Source organism: Brassica napus, chromosome A3 (assembly GCF_020379485.1).
Source record: "Brassica napus cultivar Da-Ae chromosome A3, Da-Ae, whole genome shotgun sequence".
NCBI lineage: Eukaryota > Viridiplantae > Streptophyta > Magnoliopsida > Brassicales > Brassicaceae > Brassica > Brassica napus.
Window position 1 is genome coordinate 14,991,819 of NC_063436.1, and position 19,113 is coordinate 15,010,931.

Here is a 19,113-nt window from a genome sequence, read left to right on the forward strand (position 1 = left end):
GCATCTAAATCGATTATCCAAAAGGCAGGGTCAGTAGCTACTATGTTCTTTCAACTGGCCTGCTGTAGTATCTCTGTTTAATCTAGCTCGACAAACCAGGAAACACTTGCAAGAAAAAAAGAAGAAGGAAGAAACAATCACACGTACTAGCAGGTGAGTTGTTATGATTATATTTGTAACTATATGAAAGATTTAATTTCCCTTTCAAATTCTTTATAATTATATTTGTAACTATATGTTCATACAGATTTAATTAGAAAATTTTGAGTTCCTAATAAATATCAGTGTTGGTGTTTTTTTCAACTCAAACCACCAAAAGTTAGTATTACAATTTGATCTTACAATAAAACATATTATATTAATTATTTTGAGTATAAAATAAATTTATGTTTTATAAAATTAAAATATATTTTAACATAAAATAATTTTAGTGTAAATTCACCCGCCCGTAGGGCGGACCAACACCTAGTTTACAAAAAAGAAGGGGTTCCATACATTTTCTTAACTAGGTATATATATGACAAATTGACAGTGTAGCCCTAATATATATATATCAACATAGTAAAGTGATCTTTAATATATATATGATTAAATTTCTATAGAATACTATAATCATATGTGATACGCGAAATCAAACCCATTGTCACTGATGCTAATACATAGCTAGTGTTGACAAAAAGTTACATATATCTTCAAAACTATGTTTTATATGTTTTAATTTTGTTAAACCCTTTAAAGAAATGTTTTAATTTTGTATAGCACTAAATTATTATTTAGTAAAAGTTTGGTTTGTATTGTTGATACAAAATAAGTTTAAACAAAGTTTAGTGCTTTGCGAAAAATATATCTATACTAATAAAGTAAAACAAACTATATATCGTGATTCTTAAACAAACTAAGAAAATAATCCACCAAAATTTGACCCAAAAAAAACATAGTTTCTAAAATTTTATATATAAATTTTCTCTTATTTTAAGTTTTTAATTGTTTATCCCAAATATATTAACACATTATCTAAAATAGTCCATAGAATACTTTTCTAAGGTCATATGTTTTCAGTTAAACCAAATATTGAACATCAAATCTATCATAAAAATTACAATTTAGTAAAAAAAAAAATATAATCTACATAAATACATAAAATATAAATAAATCATTCAAATAAAAATTATGAGAATGCATTGTCCATTTATTTTTGCTTGATCAAGAAAATACTAATGAAATACGTTTTAATCCCTTTTATTAAATTCAAAAAATAATGAAACTTAAATCTAAAGATTAATTGCATAAACAAAATATAAAATTTTAAAATAAAAGAATCATTATAAAAATATGAACAAGTAATCAGGTAACGTGATAGAATTCAAACATGTACTAGCATAGACCTCACAAGACAACCGATTGTACAAAAATATCAATTTATATTCATTGATGGTTCTTCCATTTGTTTAAATTTTATTATGTTATTTAACAATATTAATATAATAAATGTGAGATTTAGGAGATAATCTCCCACTTAATGGTGCTCTAAATTGCCTTCCTCATTTTCAGTAAAATTTACGCGTTTCATTTATCTCCCAAACGCGTTTTATGTTTACACCGTTTGATATCCCCCTCCTCCCTTACAAAAATCTCAGTGCAAACGTCTCTATAAATTGAGCTCTCATGCAAGCTTGGAAATATCATTAAAGCTTTCCTCTTTTTTTTTTTTTTTTTTTTTTTGTCGTCTTTCCATCTAGGCTAGATCAAGTGGAGAACAGACGAGTCGATTCTCCGAGGAGCATCTCCATCTGTCCGGGTCTGATCTATATGGGAGAAAATATAATCTCTGGATCTTGCTTCTTTTGCTAACGCGTCTGCCCGGCCATTCCGACTCCGAAGAATATGAGATAGTCTCACATCCTCGAAATCATTCTGTAACCTCTGGAACTCTTCGAACTCTGTCGCGAATGCTGGCCAGTCCATCGGGTTTGTAATCATGTCCACTAAGTCCAAGCAGTCCGTCTCGAATCGTACCGAAGTGATCCTCCTGTCTCTCATACATGCGGCTGCCCAAAGTAATCCTTCCATCTCAGCATGTAAAGCTGAGAGACTCCTGTTATACGCCCGTAATCCGAAGTATTCTACGCCCATTTGATCCTTAAGACTCCACCCTAAGCCACTGACTCAACCGATTGTACAAAAATATCAATTTATATTCATTGATGGTTCTTCCATTTGTTTAAATTTTATTATGTTATTTAACAATATTAATATAATAAATGTGAGATTTATGAGATAATCTCCCACTTAATGGTGCTCTAAATTGCCTTCCTCATTTTCAGTAAAATTTACGCGTTTCATTTATCTCCCAAACGCGTTTTATGTTTACACCGTTTGATATCCCCCTCCTCCCTTACAAAAATCTCAGTGCAAACGTCTCTATAAATTGAGCTCTCATGCAAGCTCGGAAACATCATTAAAGCTTTCCTCTATCTATGTTATAATAAGCGTATTTTTTTTTTCTTTTCTTTCTGACAACGATTATAAACGTATCTTTAGGTATTAGTTCGCGTGACAGCCATGAAAGGTCCCACCTTGGAGCTTAATATCAACTCAGCAAGTGACTTTGAGAATGTCAACCACTGACAAATAGTAATTTGGGATAAAAAGATCTTATGTTTATTGATGTTAAACGATGAGTATATATACTCACAAAGGAGTAAGACCCAAGTTAAAGAGATAAAGGAAGACCTAAAGATAACACTTATCTAAAACACTAATCAATTAGGAAATCTATAGTAATTATCTCCAATAACCACATCACTAAGATGAACGTTTACGCCGTCATAACCCTTTCGGGAGACAAAAAGATTCAGAAAGCGAAAACCGGCGTAGATCGCTACGGTGGATCTAACCCTAACTGGAATCATGCCGTCAAATTTTCCGTCAATGAGAGATTAGCCGGAGAAGGTCGTCTAACACTCGTCGTGGGATTGTTCTCCAGTCGACTCCTAGGCAATAAAGATATTGGTGAGGTCGAGGTCCCATTGGGATACCTCTTACCGTCAACTAATGGTAACGGTAATGGCCATGAAATGAAGTTTGTGACGTATCAGGTGAGAACTCCGTCTGAGAAAATGAAAGGTTCTTTGACTTTCTCGTACCGGTTCGGTGGGACACCAATTATTTCCGGTCCGGCTTACCAACAGGTACCAGCTTCGTGGGCTTCGCCGAGTCAGCATGGTTATGGACCGCATTGTTACATGCCGCAGCCGCCGCCACCGCCGCAGAATGAAGAAATAACGTTGCAGAAAGCTGGTCTTGTTGTTTCAGCACTGTCGTTATTTCGTGAGTGATAACAAACTAATGTTTTTTTCTTGTAACTTTTTTTTTCTTTTTAATAAAAAACTAATGTTTTTTTTTTTTTTTTGCTAAATCGTTAGTTCCCAATTTATATTTGTTTGTTGAATGATCAAACGAAAGCAACGAGGAAATACTTTAGTGATTAACACAGCCACTCGTATCTTCTTTTAATTCATTAAGTCTAGATGGTTAAGATGATTAATAATAAGAGCATATCCATTTGACTCAGCTGAAAATCCTGTTTTGTATCTTTTTCTTATTAAATCTCTCTAAAGATATTTATTTATGTGAGTGAATGTAGTGACGAATTCTATTGGCTCATCTCTATACACGTTACACGAAAATATCTAAATATAGAAAGAAAGAATCTTACAGAATGACTTTCCATAATTAATGGTTAGAACTTAGAAATTTGAAGGTTACTATCCAAAACTTTTGCGAATTTTTTGGGTGGCCGAAGATAATTAGCTAACGAAGTTAACACCATCGGTTGACCATCAAATCAAGGTTACTATTTTTTACACACATATAAAGCTATAAATGTGTTAGGAAATGAACACACACGGACGCACTCCTCTCATATGATATTTTCCTTTTTACAACTTATAATTTGATATATTTCAAATTAAGTTGAGGGAAAATTAATCATTAAACATGGCAAAAATCTCCTTTGTACTTCTCGTTGTCGCCCTTATTGTCTTTCTACATGTCTCTGAGGCTCATCGTTCGATAAATTCCAACGAACTAGTACTTGAAAACAACCTGAATAAAGCTAAGGGCTTGATCGAAGAGGACTTGAAGAAAAAGGAAAAGAACATTAAGAAGTTGGAAACCGATGTGAGTATATTAAGCAAATCTGAGATAATGCTGAAGGATCTCGAAGAAGCTTACAAAAATGGTAAGTCTATAGAGCCTTCCAGGAAAGATATCAAGAGACTCAACAAAGAGGCCAAGCAGGAACCAGAGGAACTGAGATACGTAACCATAATTAAATGCATTTTGAAGGATTTGGGATTAAACGGAGGGGAATGTTAAAACAAGAATTAGGGTTTGATAATTGTTTCGATGCGTTTAAAGGAGGTTTCAAAATGCCCCATGGAATTTGGCTTAACAAATGAGAGGAGCAAATAATTTGCTCAGAGTATAAATATTTAGCTAATTGCTCAATTGAATAATAAATCAATTGTACTATTAAACGAAATACATTACATATAATCAATATATATTATAATCTATATTTGTGCTAATATCACAATACTAAAAGCACCATTTCCTCAATTCTTAAGCATGCCACGTCATCAGAAATAATCCTCCAATAACAATTTTTTATTTTCGGTTCTGGGCTTCAAATTTGGTTTAAATGGACTTCCTTTTATCTTAACCTAGATCTACGGAGACGAAGATGTGTGTCTCTTCTTCATCCCCATTTCACTTCGTCTTCACCCCTTGAAACCGTGGCGTATGAGTTTTGATCATCCCATTCTTTGATATATGAATCTGTGGCTAAGATGTATTCAAACACTTCGGGTACAGGGAGAGTTTGTTACAGTGAAAGTAAGATCGTACGGAGATTTGGAACCTCCTCTTCAGCTGAAGAAATCATAAGCCTGTTGGTTCAAGTTTCTTACACACAGCTCCTCAACAATGGGAACTTCGTAGACGCTGCTTCTGGTGAATAAAGTTTTCATTTTTAAAAATGCTCTGTTCAGAAACAGTGGAATAACAAAGGAAAACTTTTACTCTTGAAATTCAAGTTCCTTGGGCACTAATGTTTGATTTTTGAAACGAGGGTTTAGGTAAGACGTTCCCGACGCTTGATCCACACACAGGGGAAGTCATTTTGAATGTAGCTGAAGGCGATGCTGACGATATCAACAGGGCAGTGAAAGCTGCAAGGAAGGCCATTGATGAAAGATCTTGGCCTAGGATGATTGCTTATGTAAAATATTTTATAAAGTTTTTAATCTTGAAAGTTATGAAATTTAATGTGATGTGGACTTATCTTTGTTTGGTTTTCAGGAAGTCAAGTATAATGCTGAGATTCGCAGACTTGGTTGAGAAACACAGCGAAGAGATCGCAGCTCTTGAGACAAGTGACAATGGGAATACTTATGAACAAGCCAAAACAGCACATATTCCAATGCTCGCTGGTTTGTTTCGTTACGATGCTGGCATACCACATCAAAATCTTGAGAATACTATCAAAATTTCTTGCTTTTGTTGGTAAATTTTTCTTTAATGTGTAGGATGAGCGGATAAGATTCATGGACTAATAATTCCAGCCGATGGAAACTATCATGTCCAGACACTGCATGAATTGATATGCGTTACTGGTCAGATCATTCCATGGAACTTTCCTTTTCTGATGTTTGCTTGGAAAGTTGTCCTGCTCTTACTTGTGGTAAAACCATTGTCCTCAAAACCGCTGAACAAACTCCTCACACTGCTTTTTATGTCGGCAAGCTTTTACTTGAGGTAATCAGTGTTCCTTGGACGCTCTACTTACCATTTTTGCTACTAAAATAAAACCTTAAGTAACATGTTTCTTGAAATGTATGATAGGAAGGTCTTCCTCCTGGTGTTCTGAACATAATTTCTGGATTTGGCCCAACCGCAGGTGCTTACCTCACGAGCCACATGGATTTGGCTGTTACCAAGTTTTTTAAGTTCATTGTCGCGTTTTGTTCTGACTTCTGGCGCAGATGTGTCTTTTTGACGTTTGTTTCTTTTTAATTAAGAAAAGTAGAGATTTTCCAAAGCAGAGACGATAAAGTAGTTTGGTTGATCTGTGTGGTTGATTCAGGAAAATGATTGGCACACACTGTTATCTATTGACATCATGGATCTCTGCATAAGGTAAATTTTTATTGACACCATAAATTTGATCCTTTTTTCAAATGCTTGGAGTATTTTATGATCTCTTCTGTCTCAATCTGCTTGAGGTTGTTATCTTTGGAATACATATGGATGGACTTGAAACGGTGATCTTTTATTTTGTTGGTATGTAGGTATCGAATAACTGTTTGTCCAACAATATAAAGCATTGATGACTGGTTTCTAACTTTCCACTCTCTCTCAGTAACACCTCCTCAAGGTAAGTAGTAGCATAAGCTTTTGATGTTTATCAATGTAATATGTATGTCTGATTGTCACAACCTAGAAAGATCTCTTACACTGTGTTGTCTGTTTGTTCAAGCAGGTTCTGTGGGTTGTAGTGAGACTGAACCATCCATAACGCTATTGGTGCCTACTTTTGGACTCACATCTTATAAGCTCAAAGAATCTCTATGGAACCTAAACAGAGCTCAAGAGACAAGAGTGCCACAAGCTCTCTTCCTTGCAACAAGCTGCAAATAAATGGTCTGAGCGTCTGCAAGTCAATCAGCCGGACTAAAGTTTCTTTACCTGCAACAGCCCGCCAATGAGGGGAACCGTACGATGCTTGCATGACCAACGATTAGGCTCTGGTATGAAAAAAAAGACCCATTATCTGCTATTCTATCTCGGTGACGTTGGCGGAACAAGGATTTGAGGAGCACATTGTGAAGTTTGCGTCTGGTGTTGTAATGTTGAGATGCAACATTTTTTGTAGTATAATTAGATGCTGAAGTGAAACACAACTTAGGTTATATATCAATTTGTAACAGGTTTAAGTAATGAATTTTTGTAGCTTTGACTAATTTTAAGTCCTGAGTACAGTAAAAAAGTACTTCTGTTACTTGAATATGCACATTAAGGTTTCCAAGTACATTAGACTACAACATACACTCATACGATACGAGGCTTTGATAGATAAATCAAGACCAGTGCATGACCAAGGCTTTGACAGCATTATGGACAGTGTGGGAAGACATATCTTAAACGTGTCTCTGCATCGCCTTCAGATATCTTAGGACCAGCCTCACTGCTCTGTACTTTCTTGCTTTTGGTATTAAGGTGCATTATTTTTTATTTTGCTGTTTACTGTCTGAACCCTAGCTCAAGATGTTGGTATATTCTTATTCCATTTTTTGAAGGTAAGCAATAGTGTGCAAAGAATTTAAGGAAGCCTTTAATGTCGATTATCTTTTATTGTTCCCAGTAAATACAAGGCTGTAGAGCTAATGATTACACAGAGGTCTTCAATCGCTTACCACAAACAACTGCTATGTTATCTGCCTCCTTTATCATATCTTGGAAATCAATGACCACCACAAAAAACAAACTTCAAAGACATGGCAACACATCACATTGAGATAGAGCAACAATGTCCACGACCCCGCGCTTGCGCGGGGCATTGCCCCTAGTTTGGTTAATTAGTTATTAACACATTGTTTTGACCAAAAAAAAAGGAATTTATTAACACACTATAGTAGTTACAGAATGAGAACATATTTTCACACATAAGAACTAATCTTTGAGTTGATTTATCCAGTTTTACACACTGAACTTCTTCGAGGCTCACCTTTTACCCAACGTTTTCTTTCCTTTTGCCGGCTGTTATTCCCTGTAAAACACTCAACTTTTTCAAAAAGTTACCGTTTTTGGCAGCAACCAACGGTCCGAAGAAAGCTTCCAAACTTTCAGGCAGCCTCTGCGTACAGCTCCGCCGGGTTCAGCCCCCGACGCCGTCGGAGGGTCAGCCAGGATCGTCCTGTGCCGGTGCCAACCTATCCTCTCCTCACTGACCACAGCGCCTCACCTACCAGATCTACTCCTCAATGCTGAGTTATGATACTTAACGATTCTTGAATCTTGGGTTGTTATAACCTCCTCGTATTATTACTTCCAACAACTCTCTGGTGCATTTATCACAAGATTTTTATTCTCTCGGTCGCATTTACTAACCTAGAAAGCTGAGATTTCGGTCTCAAGGAACTCTCTGCTCTGGGTTTTATTAGTCCTTTTTTGTCTAAATCTCGTCTACTGTTCCACTACCATGGCTCGTCGCTACTCTCGATCTGATAAGGAGAAATGGACTGCTGCAGGCTCTTCTCCGCCTCCACCTCCTCGCAGAGCTCCGGTCCGTATACCGGCCAGTGACCCGTCAGGCCTGATAGCTGAAAATAAGCTTACTATCATTGGAAGAATTACAAACCCTAGATTCCAACGACCTCGCGCTGTCATTGATTTCCTCCCCCAGGTGTGGAACTTGGAGGGTCGTGTGGTGGGTCGAGAACTGGGAATCGACAAATTCCAGTTCCGTTTCGAATCAGAACAGGAGCTGCAGACTGTTCTTGACAATGGACCATACCATTACAAGAGATGGATGCTTATAATGCAAAGATGGGAACCAGTGGTGGCTGAAAATTTCCCCTCTCAAATCTCATTCTGGGTGAAAATCCATGGAATTCCCCTCCATTACTGGAATGAGAAAGCTGTAGAAACTATCAGCGACCAGCTTGGGCGTGTCTCTAGCAGGAACGCTAAAGAAGCTAAGTTCCGAGTGGAAGTGAATGGCCTCCAGCCTCTGGAGATGAAGATGGAGATTCTCCTCCCCTCTGAGGAAGTAACTGAAGTGGAATTTCAATATCTCAAGATAGAAAAACATTGCTTTACTTGCTTCTCCCTTCTCCATGAGGAGGATGACTGCCCCTCTCGCCCTAGGGGTGCAAGAGCTCCAAAGGATAGAATCCTGGGGATCACTCAGGCTTATGCCCTCCAAAGGATCGAGGCTGAAAAGCAGCGTCACAATGACAGACGAGGATACGTAAGACCTGATCCTCGCCGCTTTGTCCCCAAACGTCAGTACCAAACTGGACGTGATGATCATCGACATTACTCTGTTAATAGAGATTCTCGCTCCCCCCCTAAGGGCCTGGTCCCTGTCCCGCACTACCCGCACCAAACTCCTCTTGAGACACCAGCTCATAGTACTCGAAGAGATGACGCTACTCGAACTCCTGAGGCCCCAGTGTCACGAGGTTCTATTAGGAGAGGATCTCGAGGCTCAATTGCGGATGGACAAATAATCTATCCTGTAAACCAGAACCCTAGTGGAGGTCTCTCAAGCCCCAGAGAAAGAATCCCTGCACGTGATCGCCTTTCGGATCAGAGTAATGATCGAATCCCCGCTAGGGAGCGGCTCTCAGGTGGGGAAGCACAATTGTTACTTGGGGAGGAAGTTGTTGAGAATGATCTTGAAACTGAAGAACTCCATTTTTCTCCACTCCCACCCATCTCAGTACTACCTAGACTCCCGGCTTCACAACGTTTGAGAGGCACCACTGCCTCAGGCAGTAGGGGTAAAGCAAAATCAAATACCGCTGCTGCCCTCAGTAAACAGACGGGTAAGAGAAAGGTCTCTAAACCTTCTAAACGGGTGTTAAGAAGCCCACTTCAAGTGTTCTCCCTCCCTAAAAGCGCTGAGCCAAGATCAAAGAACCCACCTCGCAGGTTCGAGCAAACCTAATACGGTGAATATACCGGAACCTACCAAGGAGAGGACGGATTTTCGGTCCCTTCTTCCTCCTCTTCCTTAGTCGTTGTTAGCTGGAATTGTCGGGGCCTGGGAAACCCCCTGACAATTCGTAGGGTGAAAGAACTACATCGTACTCTTTCCCCGGACATTATGTTTCTCATGGAGACAAAGAACTCTGACGACTTCATCAAATCAAAGTTGGAGGTACTAAACTATCCCAATTTTTTCTCCATTCCCCCCACGGGTTTAAGTGGAGGACTCACTCTCTTATGGAAGGAAGGAGTGGAGATCACAATACTTGAATCTTGCGCACACTTTATTGATGTCAGTCTCGTCTTCAAGGGTTCAGCCTCTTTTATTACCTTTGTATACGGCGAACCAGTGTCAGGCAACAGAACCGTATTTTGGAATACTCTTGCAAGAGTGGGAGCTGGTAGAGAGGAATCCTGGTTGTTAACCGGTGACTTTAACGAAATCTTGGACAACACGGAAAAGGAAGGCGGGCCTGCGAGATGGGAAGGTTCTTTCACAGCGTTCCGCTCTTTCGTTGCTCAGAATGGTCTCTGGAATCTCAAGCACTCTGGAAACCATCTATCATGGAGAGGAGTCCGCTATACTCACCTGATCAAATCTCGGTTGGATAGATCCTTAGTTAATTGTTCCTGGTCTGAAGCCTTCCCAATGGGGAGAAGCTGCTATCTCAGATACGAGGGATCTGATCACCGGCCGCTAGTTACGTATTTCAACTCTGCTGGACAGAAACGCAAGGGAGTATTCCGATTTAACCGTTCCTATACTGAGAATGAGGAGGTTACGAAGCTCGTAGAGACCGCTTGGAATCTCAGGCCACTCGACTCTGTGATTGCTAAACTCAACTTGGTGCGACGCAACATAATCAAATGGGCCAAGGAGCAGAATACAAGAAGTAACCTCATCATCTCCTCTACCCAACAAGAACTGGAAGCAGCATTATCTCTGCCTGTAGAGGATATTACTCGTATTGAGGCGCTGACTACTACACTCCTTGCTGCTTACCGAGAAGAGGAGAGCTTCTGGCTGCAGCGAAGCCGTATTCAGTGGTTGAAGAAGGGTGACAGGAACACGGGTTTTTTTCATGCTGCCACAAGGAAGAGAAGAGCCCTCAATAATCTCTCTGTTATAGAGAATGATCAAGGGGTTGCTTTCTTTGAAGAATCCCAGATCGCGGAAGTTATCTCAGATTACTATCGAGAAATGTTCACCACGAATGGCAACTCAGATTTCTCTCTTGTCCAAGAATGTCTTGTTAATAAGATCACTTCTGAGATGAACAGCCGTCTGACTGAGATACCCTCTGATGCAGAGATTGTAGAGGCAGCCAGATCAATTAATGGGGGCAAGGCTCCGGGCCCAGACGGGTTCTCGGCAAAATTTTACCACTCTTATTGGCACATTGTGGGGAAAGATGTGATCGATGATGTTAGGAGCTTCTTCGTTACGGGTTTCCTTCATCCACAACAGAATGAGACTCATGTGCGATTGATTCCCAAAGGCTCCGGACCGCGGAAGGTGGCTGATTACCGGCCCATTGCGCTGTGTAATACCCATTACAAGATCATAGCCAAGCTCCTCACCCGAAGACTGAAGCCCCTACTCCCTGATCTTATCTCGACGTCTCAGTCAGCCTTTGTAGCAGGACGAGCCATCTCGGATAATGTTCTCATCACTCACGAGACTCTCCATTATCTTCGCACTTCAGAGGCAAAAAAGCACTGCTCTATGGCGGTGAAAACCGACATGAGCAAAGCTTACGATCGTGTCGAGTGGGGCTTTATCGGAGAGGTCTTGACTCAGTTTGGCTTTGATCCTATCTGGATCTCTTGGACCATGGCTTGCATAGAATCAGTCTCTTATTCCTTCCTGATTAATGGTTCACCCTCGGGTCAAGTCAAACCATCTCGTGGAATACGACAAGGTGATCCGCTCTCTCCGTACTTGTTTATCATGTGCACGGAGGTACTTTCATCACTATGCACAAAGGCGCAAATTAATGGCACCATGACAGGGGTGAAGGTGGCTCGGAACTGTCCCTCGGTCAATCATCTTCTTTTCGCGGACGACACAATGTTCTTCTGCAAGTCTACTGCTTCCTGTGTGACCACTTTAAAATCTATCCTTGAAAGCTACGAGAAGGTGTCTGGCCAGCGCATCAATCTGCTTAAGTCGTCAATCACCTTCTCTGCGAGAACCCCCACGGAAGTTAAAGCTCGGGTTAAGGCAACTCTCTCAATTCCGGCTGAGGGGGGGAATTGGAAAATATTTGGGACTCCCGGAAAACTTTGGTAGAAAGAAACGAGACATCTTTGCGGCGATTCTAGACCGGATCCGACAGAAAGCTCGAAGCTGGACATCATGCTACCTATCAGGGGCAGGGAAGCAGGTCCTTCTTAAATCAGTCTTGGCCGCGATGCCGTGTTATACGATGTCATGTTTCAAGCTGCCCATCTCTCTGTGCAAACAAATCCAGTCCCTCCTAACACGGTTTTGGTGGGATGCAAATCCGGAGAAACGAAAGATGTGCTGGGTCGCTTGGTCTACACTTACTCTCCCCAAATATGCCGGCGGCCTAGGGTTCAAAGACATTGAGGCTTTCAATGATGCAATGCTGGCTAAATTAGGCTGGAGGCTCATCAAATTTCCAGACTCACTGGTTGCTAAAGTCCTGCTAGGTAAATATGCTAAAGCCTCAACGTTCATGGATTGTGATACCCCGGCTACAGCTTCCCATGGGTGGAGGAGCATCTTAGCAGGACGGGAGATTCTGCGGAAAGGACTTGGATGGGTGGTAGGAAATGGAGACAACATCAACGTTTGGGGGGCACCATGGCTGTCCTCCTCTCAGCCTTTAGCACCTATGGGACCACCAACTGAGAACTCTGCAGCTATGAAAGTGAGCGAGCTTCTATGCCCGCTGACAAACAAATGGGACTTTCAGAAGATAAGGAACCTTATACCTCAGTATGAGGGCTTGATAAAGAAGATCGTCACCAGTTACGCACCAACGGAGGACTCTCTTGCTTGGCTTGCAGAGAAGTCAGGCGAGTACACGGTCAAGACGGGCTATGGGTGTGAAAGAGTCGGTCTATTTCCACAGCAAAGGGAACTTCCTTTTGATTGGCTAAAGAACATCTGGAACTTGAAAACCTCCCCGAAAGTAAAGGATTTTCTCTGGAAAGTGATGAAGAAGGCTATTCCAGTTAGTTCAAACTTAGCCTCAAGGGGAGTTGCTCCCTTTCCATGCGCTAGATGTGGGGGAATCGAGGACGATCTCCATGTTCTTCTTCTCTGCCCCTTTGCGTCACAAGCTTGGTGCCTACTACCAGTAAAGGAATCTCCTTCGAGGTCCCTTCTTACCATCTCGGAGTTACTTGTGATCGGACAGAGGTGTATAAATTTACCTCCGGTGGGGTGTGATACCCCTCTCTGGCCTTGGTTCTTGTGGAATTTGTGGAAAGCCCGAAATAAATTATGTTTTGAGAACAGGTCTTTCTCAGAATGGGAAGTCGTCAATAAGAGTATCGCGGATGCAAAGGAGTGGTCTGCTGCTCAACGACTATCTGACGAATCGACCAGCCCGGTGAATCGAACCTCTCCTCCATCTATCATTCCCCGACCATCTCCAGGTCAAGTAGTGTGCAACGTAGACGCTGCATGGGATAGCCGTACGGAGAACTGTGGTGTGGGGGGTTTTTTCTCTGGCTTGGAAGATACTATGTTGCCCCCTTTCAAGGATTCTCGATCCTCTGTAACTTCAGCTCTCATGGGAGAAGCTCTTGCTGTGCGGCTTGCGGTTATGACCGCGTCCTCGTCAAATGTCCGATCGCTAGTAGTTCTATCTGATTCCCAGGTCCTCATCAACATGATCAGAGCCAAGGAATCTCGTCCGGAACTGTTCGGCATCTTGTTTGACGTCTATCACTTTAGTTCATCTTTTCAATGTATTTCCTTTCACTTTATTCCTCGCTCTTGTAATGATGCTGCTGATGAATTGGCTAAATCAGCTCTGGCATCTCTAAACTTTTCCTCCATTGTTGGAGGGTGACTCTGTTCCTAGATTTTATTATGAATGAATCGTAGTTTGCCCAAAAAAGAGTTGATTTATCCATCTCTATATAATCAAGTGAACTTCACTAAATATTTATATGCCCGTCGAATATTTGAGAAATCGATTATTCCACATGCCAATATCTAGAGTGACATGCATACAAAGTGGCGGATCCAGGATTGTATATTACATGCCTCAGCAAGCCAGCAAGGAGTTTCTTGTTGTGTGCAAGAAGAGAATCATTGTCGGAATTTAAGAGAGTCGAACTGTTTATTGAGTGAATCATAGTCTCTTTCGAGCTGTCTAGTCTTCCACCTAGCTCTCCTGTTTTGAAACCAAACCGCAATCTGCCTTGGTTGCATGCATCCCCAATGCTTTAAGCTAGTTTTATCTTCCTCTCTGGCTCCAGCTTGTTCCCAAGCTCGAAGCTCTTCTCTAATGCCTTAACTTGCTCTAACTGCAGCCTCTTCTTCTTCTTCTTCTCTCCAAGCATCATATGTGACCCATCCTCTGATAAATTCTCCTCATCAACAGATAGATGATTCACTTGCACGTTCATTAACGACATTGATCTGTTCATCATGTAGTTTCCTCCTCCTATATAGCCAACAAAATTTATGTACTACTTTAACTATCTATCAATGGAGAGAGAGAAAGTGAGAGATTAGAACCATTGAAGAGATGAATAGGAGGACAAGAAGGGAGTTGCTCATAACTACTGTCTTCATGAAGTTGTTGGAACATAAAACCATTTTGATGAAACGCCATCTCCAATCTCAAACGTCCGTGGTCTGATCAAATACATACATGTATATTCAAATTACCTCCACCAATGATATAGTTCACTGATGTATATATCTGGATTGTGAATTTATTACCTAGTGATGATCAAATGCTTAATTTGCTGTTTACAAATTTGAAAATCATTAACAAACAAATCCGGAGTCTCTTGTGGATATCATCAACCTCTCGTATAAGAAGAGTAGAAAGAGAAGAATGAAAAGATCCAAGTTAGGGAGGTTTCTAGGACCCATCTTTTAAATAAAAAATAAGTTTAGGCTGATATATATTTACTCATATATGTTCCCCTTCATGTATATATAAACTCTTACAATTTCCCATATAGCATACAGGGAAATCATGTAATGGTACTAATTATACATTTATGATTTTTTATTCCAACATCTTTATGGCTTAAAACCACATATACATAATAATCAACTGCTTCCACCACCACCCATATGGGCCGCAGCTTTTGCAGCCCGGCCCAAAGCATCTGAGAACCATAAAGCCCCATTAGCGAAGTATCGACTGTTGACTACAGTGGTCGCGGCAGAAGCAGCCACTTTCCCTGTAATGGTGGCTGCAGCCACAGCAGCCGTGCCCGTGACAAGAACGGCTGATTTAGTGAAATCAGAGAAATGATACTTGTCGTCCGCTGATCTCACCACTTCCATGCTCGACTGAATGTTCTGTGTGAGGCCAATGTAACGACCGATCTCAGCCAGTTTGTTGGCTACCAAGCTTGAGAATCCCTGAGACTCGTCCAAAGCTTTGGCTTTACCGATGGCATCTTTGCTTAGGACGTAGCCTTTAGATATCATTGTCTTGACGACTTGTTGAGCAATGGTTACCGCTTCTCCAGGCGATGAAGCAAATGCGTCCGCGTGGCTTTGAGTCACCTTTGCAGTCACAAAAACAAATAAACGTTTTGAATCTTTAATGACAAAGTAATCTAAGTTGGTCCTGTTTTATTTACCGTTACAGTATAATCTTCTTCTCGTGTGAGATTGTTAGATTCGTGTAGGTAGACACCGTACATGGATATCCACACGGTTTGATCAACGATCGTAGCTCCCTGAAAACAACATTGAAATCAATGCTCGGAGAGGGTCATTCTCAATCAGGGAAAAGGCAAGGACTTACGGTAAGTAACAAGGCCATATCTAGAGCATACGCATCTCTGAACGTTACATAAGCCGTTAACGCATCATCTTCTTGGCATCTGAAGTCAGTCCATGCAGAGACATTAAAACAAGAATCCAAGAAACTAGTGTTATACAGAGATAAAGAATTGTCAATTACCCAGTGATCTCGACGAGCTCAACGATTCCACAATGAGAGAAGAAACTCTGAACATCTTTTTCAGTGGCTCGAGGAGACAAGTTGGTGACTTCAGCAACGTAACCACAGGGATACATCTCTAACCCAAACCTCAGATACCTAAGTCAAAGAACAAACATAACACCAGATTCTTGAATCAAATTCAAAGATTCATACAGATTCAAATATACAAAAGAAAAGAGCCGGTTCTGTGTATATATATATAAGCAGAGAAGAAACAGAGCTAGAAGCATAGATTGTGATTTGAAATGAGTGCATGGACGAAAGCACCAGGCTCAGATGGCCAATCGATCAAAGTAGTAATAAGTATTATTCACCCAAACAAATTGAAAATCAACGGACGAACAAATTGACATTAGTGGTAGGATCAGAGTGACCCTTTTAAGCTTACACTGATTACTGATTTTAAGGTAAAGATAGATAGATAGATCAGGAAAGTGTCAAGCGAATCAACCGAAAGAGACGGAGATGATGAAAGAAAGAACACAGAATTAGCGTGAAGACAGAGATAGACAGAGAGAGAGAGAGAGAGAGAGTTATGTTCATCTTACTTTTTTTTTTTTTGCTTTGTCGGCTCGATATTGATGTTGTGGTCGAGGATATTCTCACGCGCCATTTACGTCACCAACTTCTGAAAATACTAGGGGAAGTTTGTGCGTGAACAGCACGCTCATATCTTGCGGGTGTTAGTATTGACAAGTGTTGTGCTTTTAATTTACTGTTGTTTGGGCCTATTGGATGCCTTGGATCAATATTTGATTTAATGGGCTTTTTAAAGCCCAAACACATTGTCATTAGATGGTGAAACTATTAATTACGGACGAGACGAGTCCCTTCTCTAGCTATTAAAAAAAACCGTAAAAACTTGGTAGACAATTCACTCTTGATTCAGTCCGACAATGGGTTCGAAGAGAAATAAGCAAACGGATCGAGAAAGCAGCGGCGAATACGAAGAGGAAGGAGAAGAAATGATAACGAGTCCAAGGTTTTTGGAATGACCTGGATATAGAATTTATATTCAATCTCGAGTTAGAAAATGCGAGTAGAAAAATCTCGAAAAGAAAGACAAGAAGTCAGAAACGTTATGGGAGACACAACTAAAAGTGAAACGCGAGAAGAAGAAGAGAGCTAGGAGGATGAAACAGAAGGATGATGATGATGATGATGATGATGATGACAGTAAGAAGAAGAAGGGTTTAGAGGAGAAAGTAGCAGCGGAGGAAAGAAGCATAGCGGAGCTGGAGTTGATAGGAGCTGATGAGAATGGTGGGGATGGTAGTAAAGGTCTAAAAGGCTATAATATTATTAAAGGGAAAGGTAGAGAGATGGCAGAAGAAAAGATACCTTGGGCTGATCCTGATGACGATTCGAGATTCTCAGCTGCAATCTCTGATCATAACTATACTCTAGACCCTGCGAATCCACGGTTTAAAAGGTAAAAGTTGATGCATGGTTTGAGTTTTTTTTTGTGTGTATTTGAGAATTGTCTAGTATATATATTTTACATGAATTTGTTTGACTCTTGGCAGAAGTTCGATCGACTTATTTTAAGCAACTAGCTCAGAAGCAAAAGGAGGACCCAACGAGCCACGAGCGAGAGGAAGCAAAGGAGATAAAGTCGAAAGAAGAGTTGTCGACTAGGGATGATGGCATGTTGGCAACTAGGAAAAAGAGTTTTACCGAATCTGCTACTGTTAAATCGTTGAGACTCAAGATACAACAGAAAAAAAACAGAGCTGGCTCAGCTAATGAAGAAGAAAGCAAAAGCAAATTAATTACCTTTTTTTCCTCCATATCAGTTTTGTTTCTTCTCCTTTTTGTTCACAAACAGCACTTCTACATTGAAAAGCTTTTCATTCACGCAAAAATCAAGCAACATTGGCGCTTTTTATTAGTTTTCTTACTTAAATGTCTAAACCGAAATATTGGTTAGGCCCACTTAGAGCCCAATGGTTATCTTTTTGAGAAGACGGGGACAGAGAGAGAGACGAAGGGACACGCTGTTCTGTCATATCATTCCTCGCGAATCTGAGATTTCGGAAGTTTCGATCGATTTGGGGGTTTAGGGTTTTCTTTTTCTCAGCTAAGACTAAGAATCTGATCAATGACGCCGCCTCCAGGTCTTTACTCCGGTACCAGCACTCTTGCTCTGGTAACAATCCCTTTCTCGCTCTCTCTCTCTCGATCTGTATCTTTGACTCTCGTCTTTGAGCTTTAGAGTTCCCTCATCTGTCTTTTGTAATCGATCAGGTGGCTCGTGCTTCGGCTTTTGGGTTGGGTCTCATCTACGGGAACGTCAAGCTCAAGGCTTTGAAGGTACAGTTGAAGATTCTGGCTTTTCAATTGATCGAATCATATATAATAGCTTTACTTATACTTTGAAAGTTTTGATTTTTTTTTTCATTGTATAGTCTATCTGAATAGAAGCATGGATTTTGTTTAGGTTATCTGTTTCCGAACTATCTAAGTCCAATGATTAACCTGAGTACTGCATCTCATGTTCCATTTATTGATCATATGCTACTATATCTTTAGTCTTAGTGTTCTTATGGATTGAACTTCGTTTATTACTGCGAATGCAATGTAACCAGTTACCTTTTTGAAACATAAATTGATGAGTGTAGTAGGTCTGGTTTCAAAATCCTTATGAATTAGAACAATCAATTTCTCCAACTTTATCTGTGGACATTTGATATTTAATTTAAGCCTACAAGATCTCTTGTGTTCATAGTTGTATCTCTTACTATGATGTCAATTTTCTTGAGTGGTATTAAGTATTAACCAATGCTTTTAATCATATGCAGATTAAGAAGAACTCACAGATTAAAGCAGAAGCCAAGGCTCATCAGTAAACTACCAAACATCTTTCTCTCCATTCAAAATAAGAAGATGAAGCCCAAGGACTCTCCTCTCCAAATGTTTGTTGTTTCTTCATAAGCTATATCTCCTTCAGTGACATTTTTTCGGTTTTTTTTTTTATCGAGGAACATAACATTTTGTCTGAAAAACAATCATAATACCATTTTGGTTTGAAGCCGGTCTTCCTTTTTGGTGCTTTGCTATTTCAATAAACAGCATCCGTTTATCACTTTGACAAGATTGGTTATATATAACCTATTGTGCTTTTGCTATTCAAGAAAACCGAGGCATTGATACATTT

The 19,113-nt window shown here is 40.2% G+C and overlaps 5 protein-coding genes across 6 annotated transcripts; 3 read left to right on the forward strand and 2 right to left on the reverse strand.

The window, feature by feature from the left end:
* Positions 1-2,810: 2,810 nt before the first annotated feature.
* On the forward strand, positions 2,811-3,338 carry LOC106442077 (protein SRC2-like). Its single transcript, XM_013883808.2, has one exon. The coding sequence runs from the start codon at positions 2,811-2,813 to the stop codon at positions 3,336-3,338; it is 528 nt and encodes a 175-aa protein (XP_013739262.2).
* Positions 3,339-3,893: 555 nt separating this feature from the next.
* On the forward strand, positions 3,894-7,025 carry LOC106452883. Its single transcript, XM_048776188.1, has 8 exons — positions 3,894-5,016; positions 5,142-5,284; positions 5,365-5,495; positions 5,592-5,820; positions 5,908-5,962; positions 6,149-6,201; positions 6,354-6,439; positions 6,545-7,025. The coding sequence occupies exon 1, from the start codon at positions 4,000-4,002 to the stop codon at positions 4,378-4,380; it is 381 nt and encodes a 126-aa protein (XP_048632145.1). The 5' UTR covers positions 3,894-3,999; the 3' UTR covers positions 4,381-5,016; positions 5,142-5,284; positions 5,365-5,495; positions 5,592-5,820; positions 5,908-5,962; positions 6,149-6,201; positions 6,354-6,439; positions 6,545-7,025.
* Positions 7,026-14,205: 7,180 nt separating this feature from the next.
* LOC106442078 (homeobox-leucine zipper protein ATHB-20-like) lies at positions 14,206-14,597 on the reverse strand. The gene is made up of 2 exons (XM_048776994.1): positions 14,501-14,597; positions 14,206-14,426 (listed from the first exon to the last, which is right to left on the reverse strand). Exons 1-2 carry the CDS (start codon positions 14,595-14,597, stop codon positions 14,206-14,208), a joined length of 318 nt encoding a protein of 105 aa, XP_048632951.1.
* Positions 14,598-14,864: 267 nt separating this feature from the next.
* On the reverse strand, positions 14,865-16,517 carry LOC106438909 (binding partner of ACD11 1). 2 transcript variants are annotated; one of them, XM_013880200.3, is made up of 5 exons: positions 16,345-16,517; positions 15,915-16,052; positions 15,756-15,834; positions 15,589-15,687; positions 14,865-15,511 (listed from the first exon to the last, which is right to left on the reverse strand). In XM_013880200.3, exons 2-5 carry the CDS (start codon positions 16,028-16,030, stop codon positions 15,047-15,049), a joined length of 759 nt encoding a protein of 252 aa, XP_013735654.2. In that variant the 5' UTR covers positions 16,031-16,052; positions 16,345-16,517; the 3' UTR covers positions 14,865-15,046. The 2 variants fall into 2 exon arrangements, with proteins under 2 accessions (XP_013735654.2, XP_013735656.2); XM_013880202.3 differs by having other exon boundaries at positions 16,271-16,469.
* Positions 16,518-17,875: 1,358 nt separating this feature from the next.
* On the forward strand, positions 17,876-19,110 carry LOC106443853. The gene is made up of 3 exons (XM_013885406.3): positions 17,876-18,105; positions 18,204-18,269; positions 18,758-19,110. The coding sequence occupies exons 1-3, from the start codon at positions 18,058-18,060 to the stop codon at positions 18,803-18,805; spliced, it is 162 nt and encodes a 53-aa protein (XP_013740860.2). The 5' UTR covers positions 17,876-18,057; the 3' UTR covers positions 18,806-19,110.
* Positions 19,111-19,113: the final 3 nt, after the last annotated feature.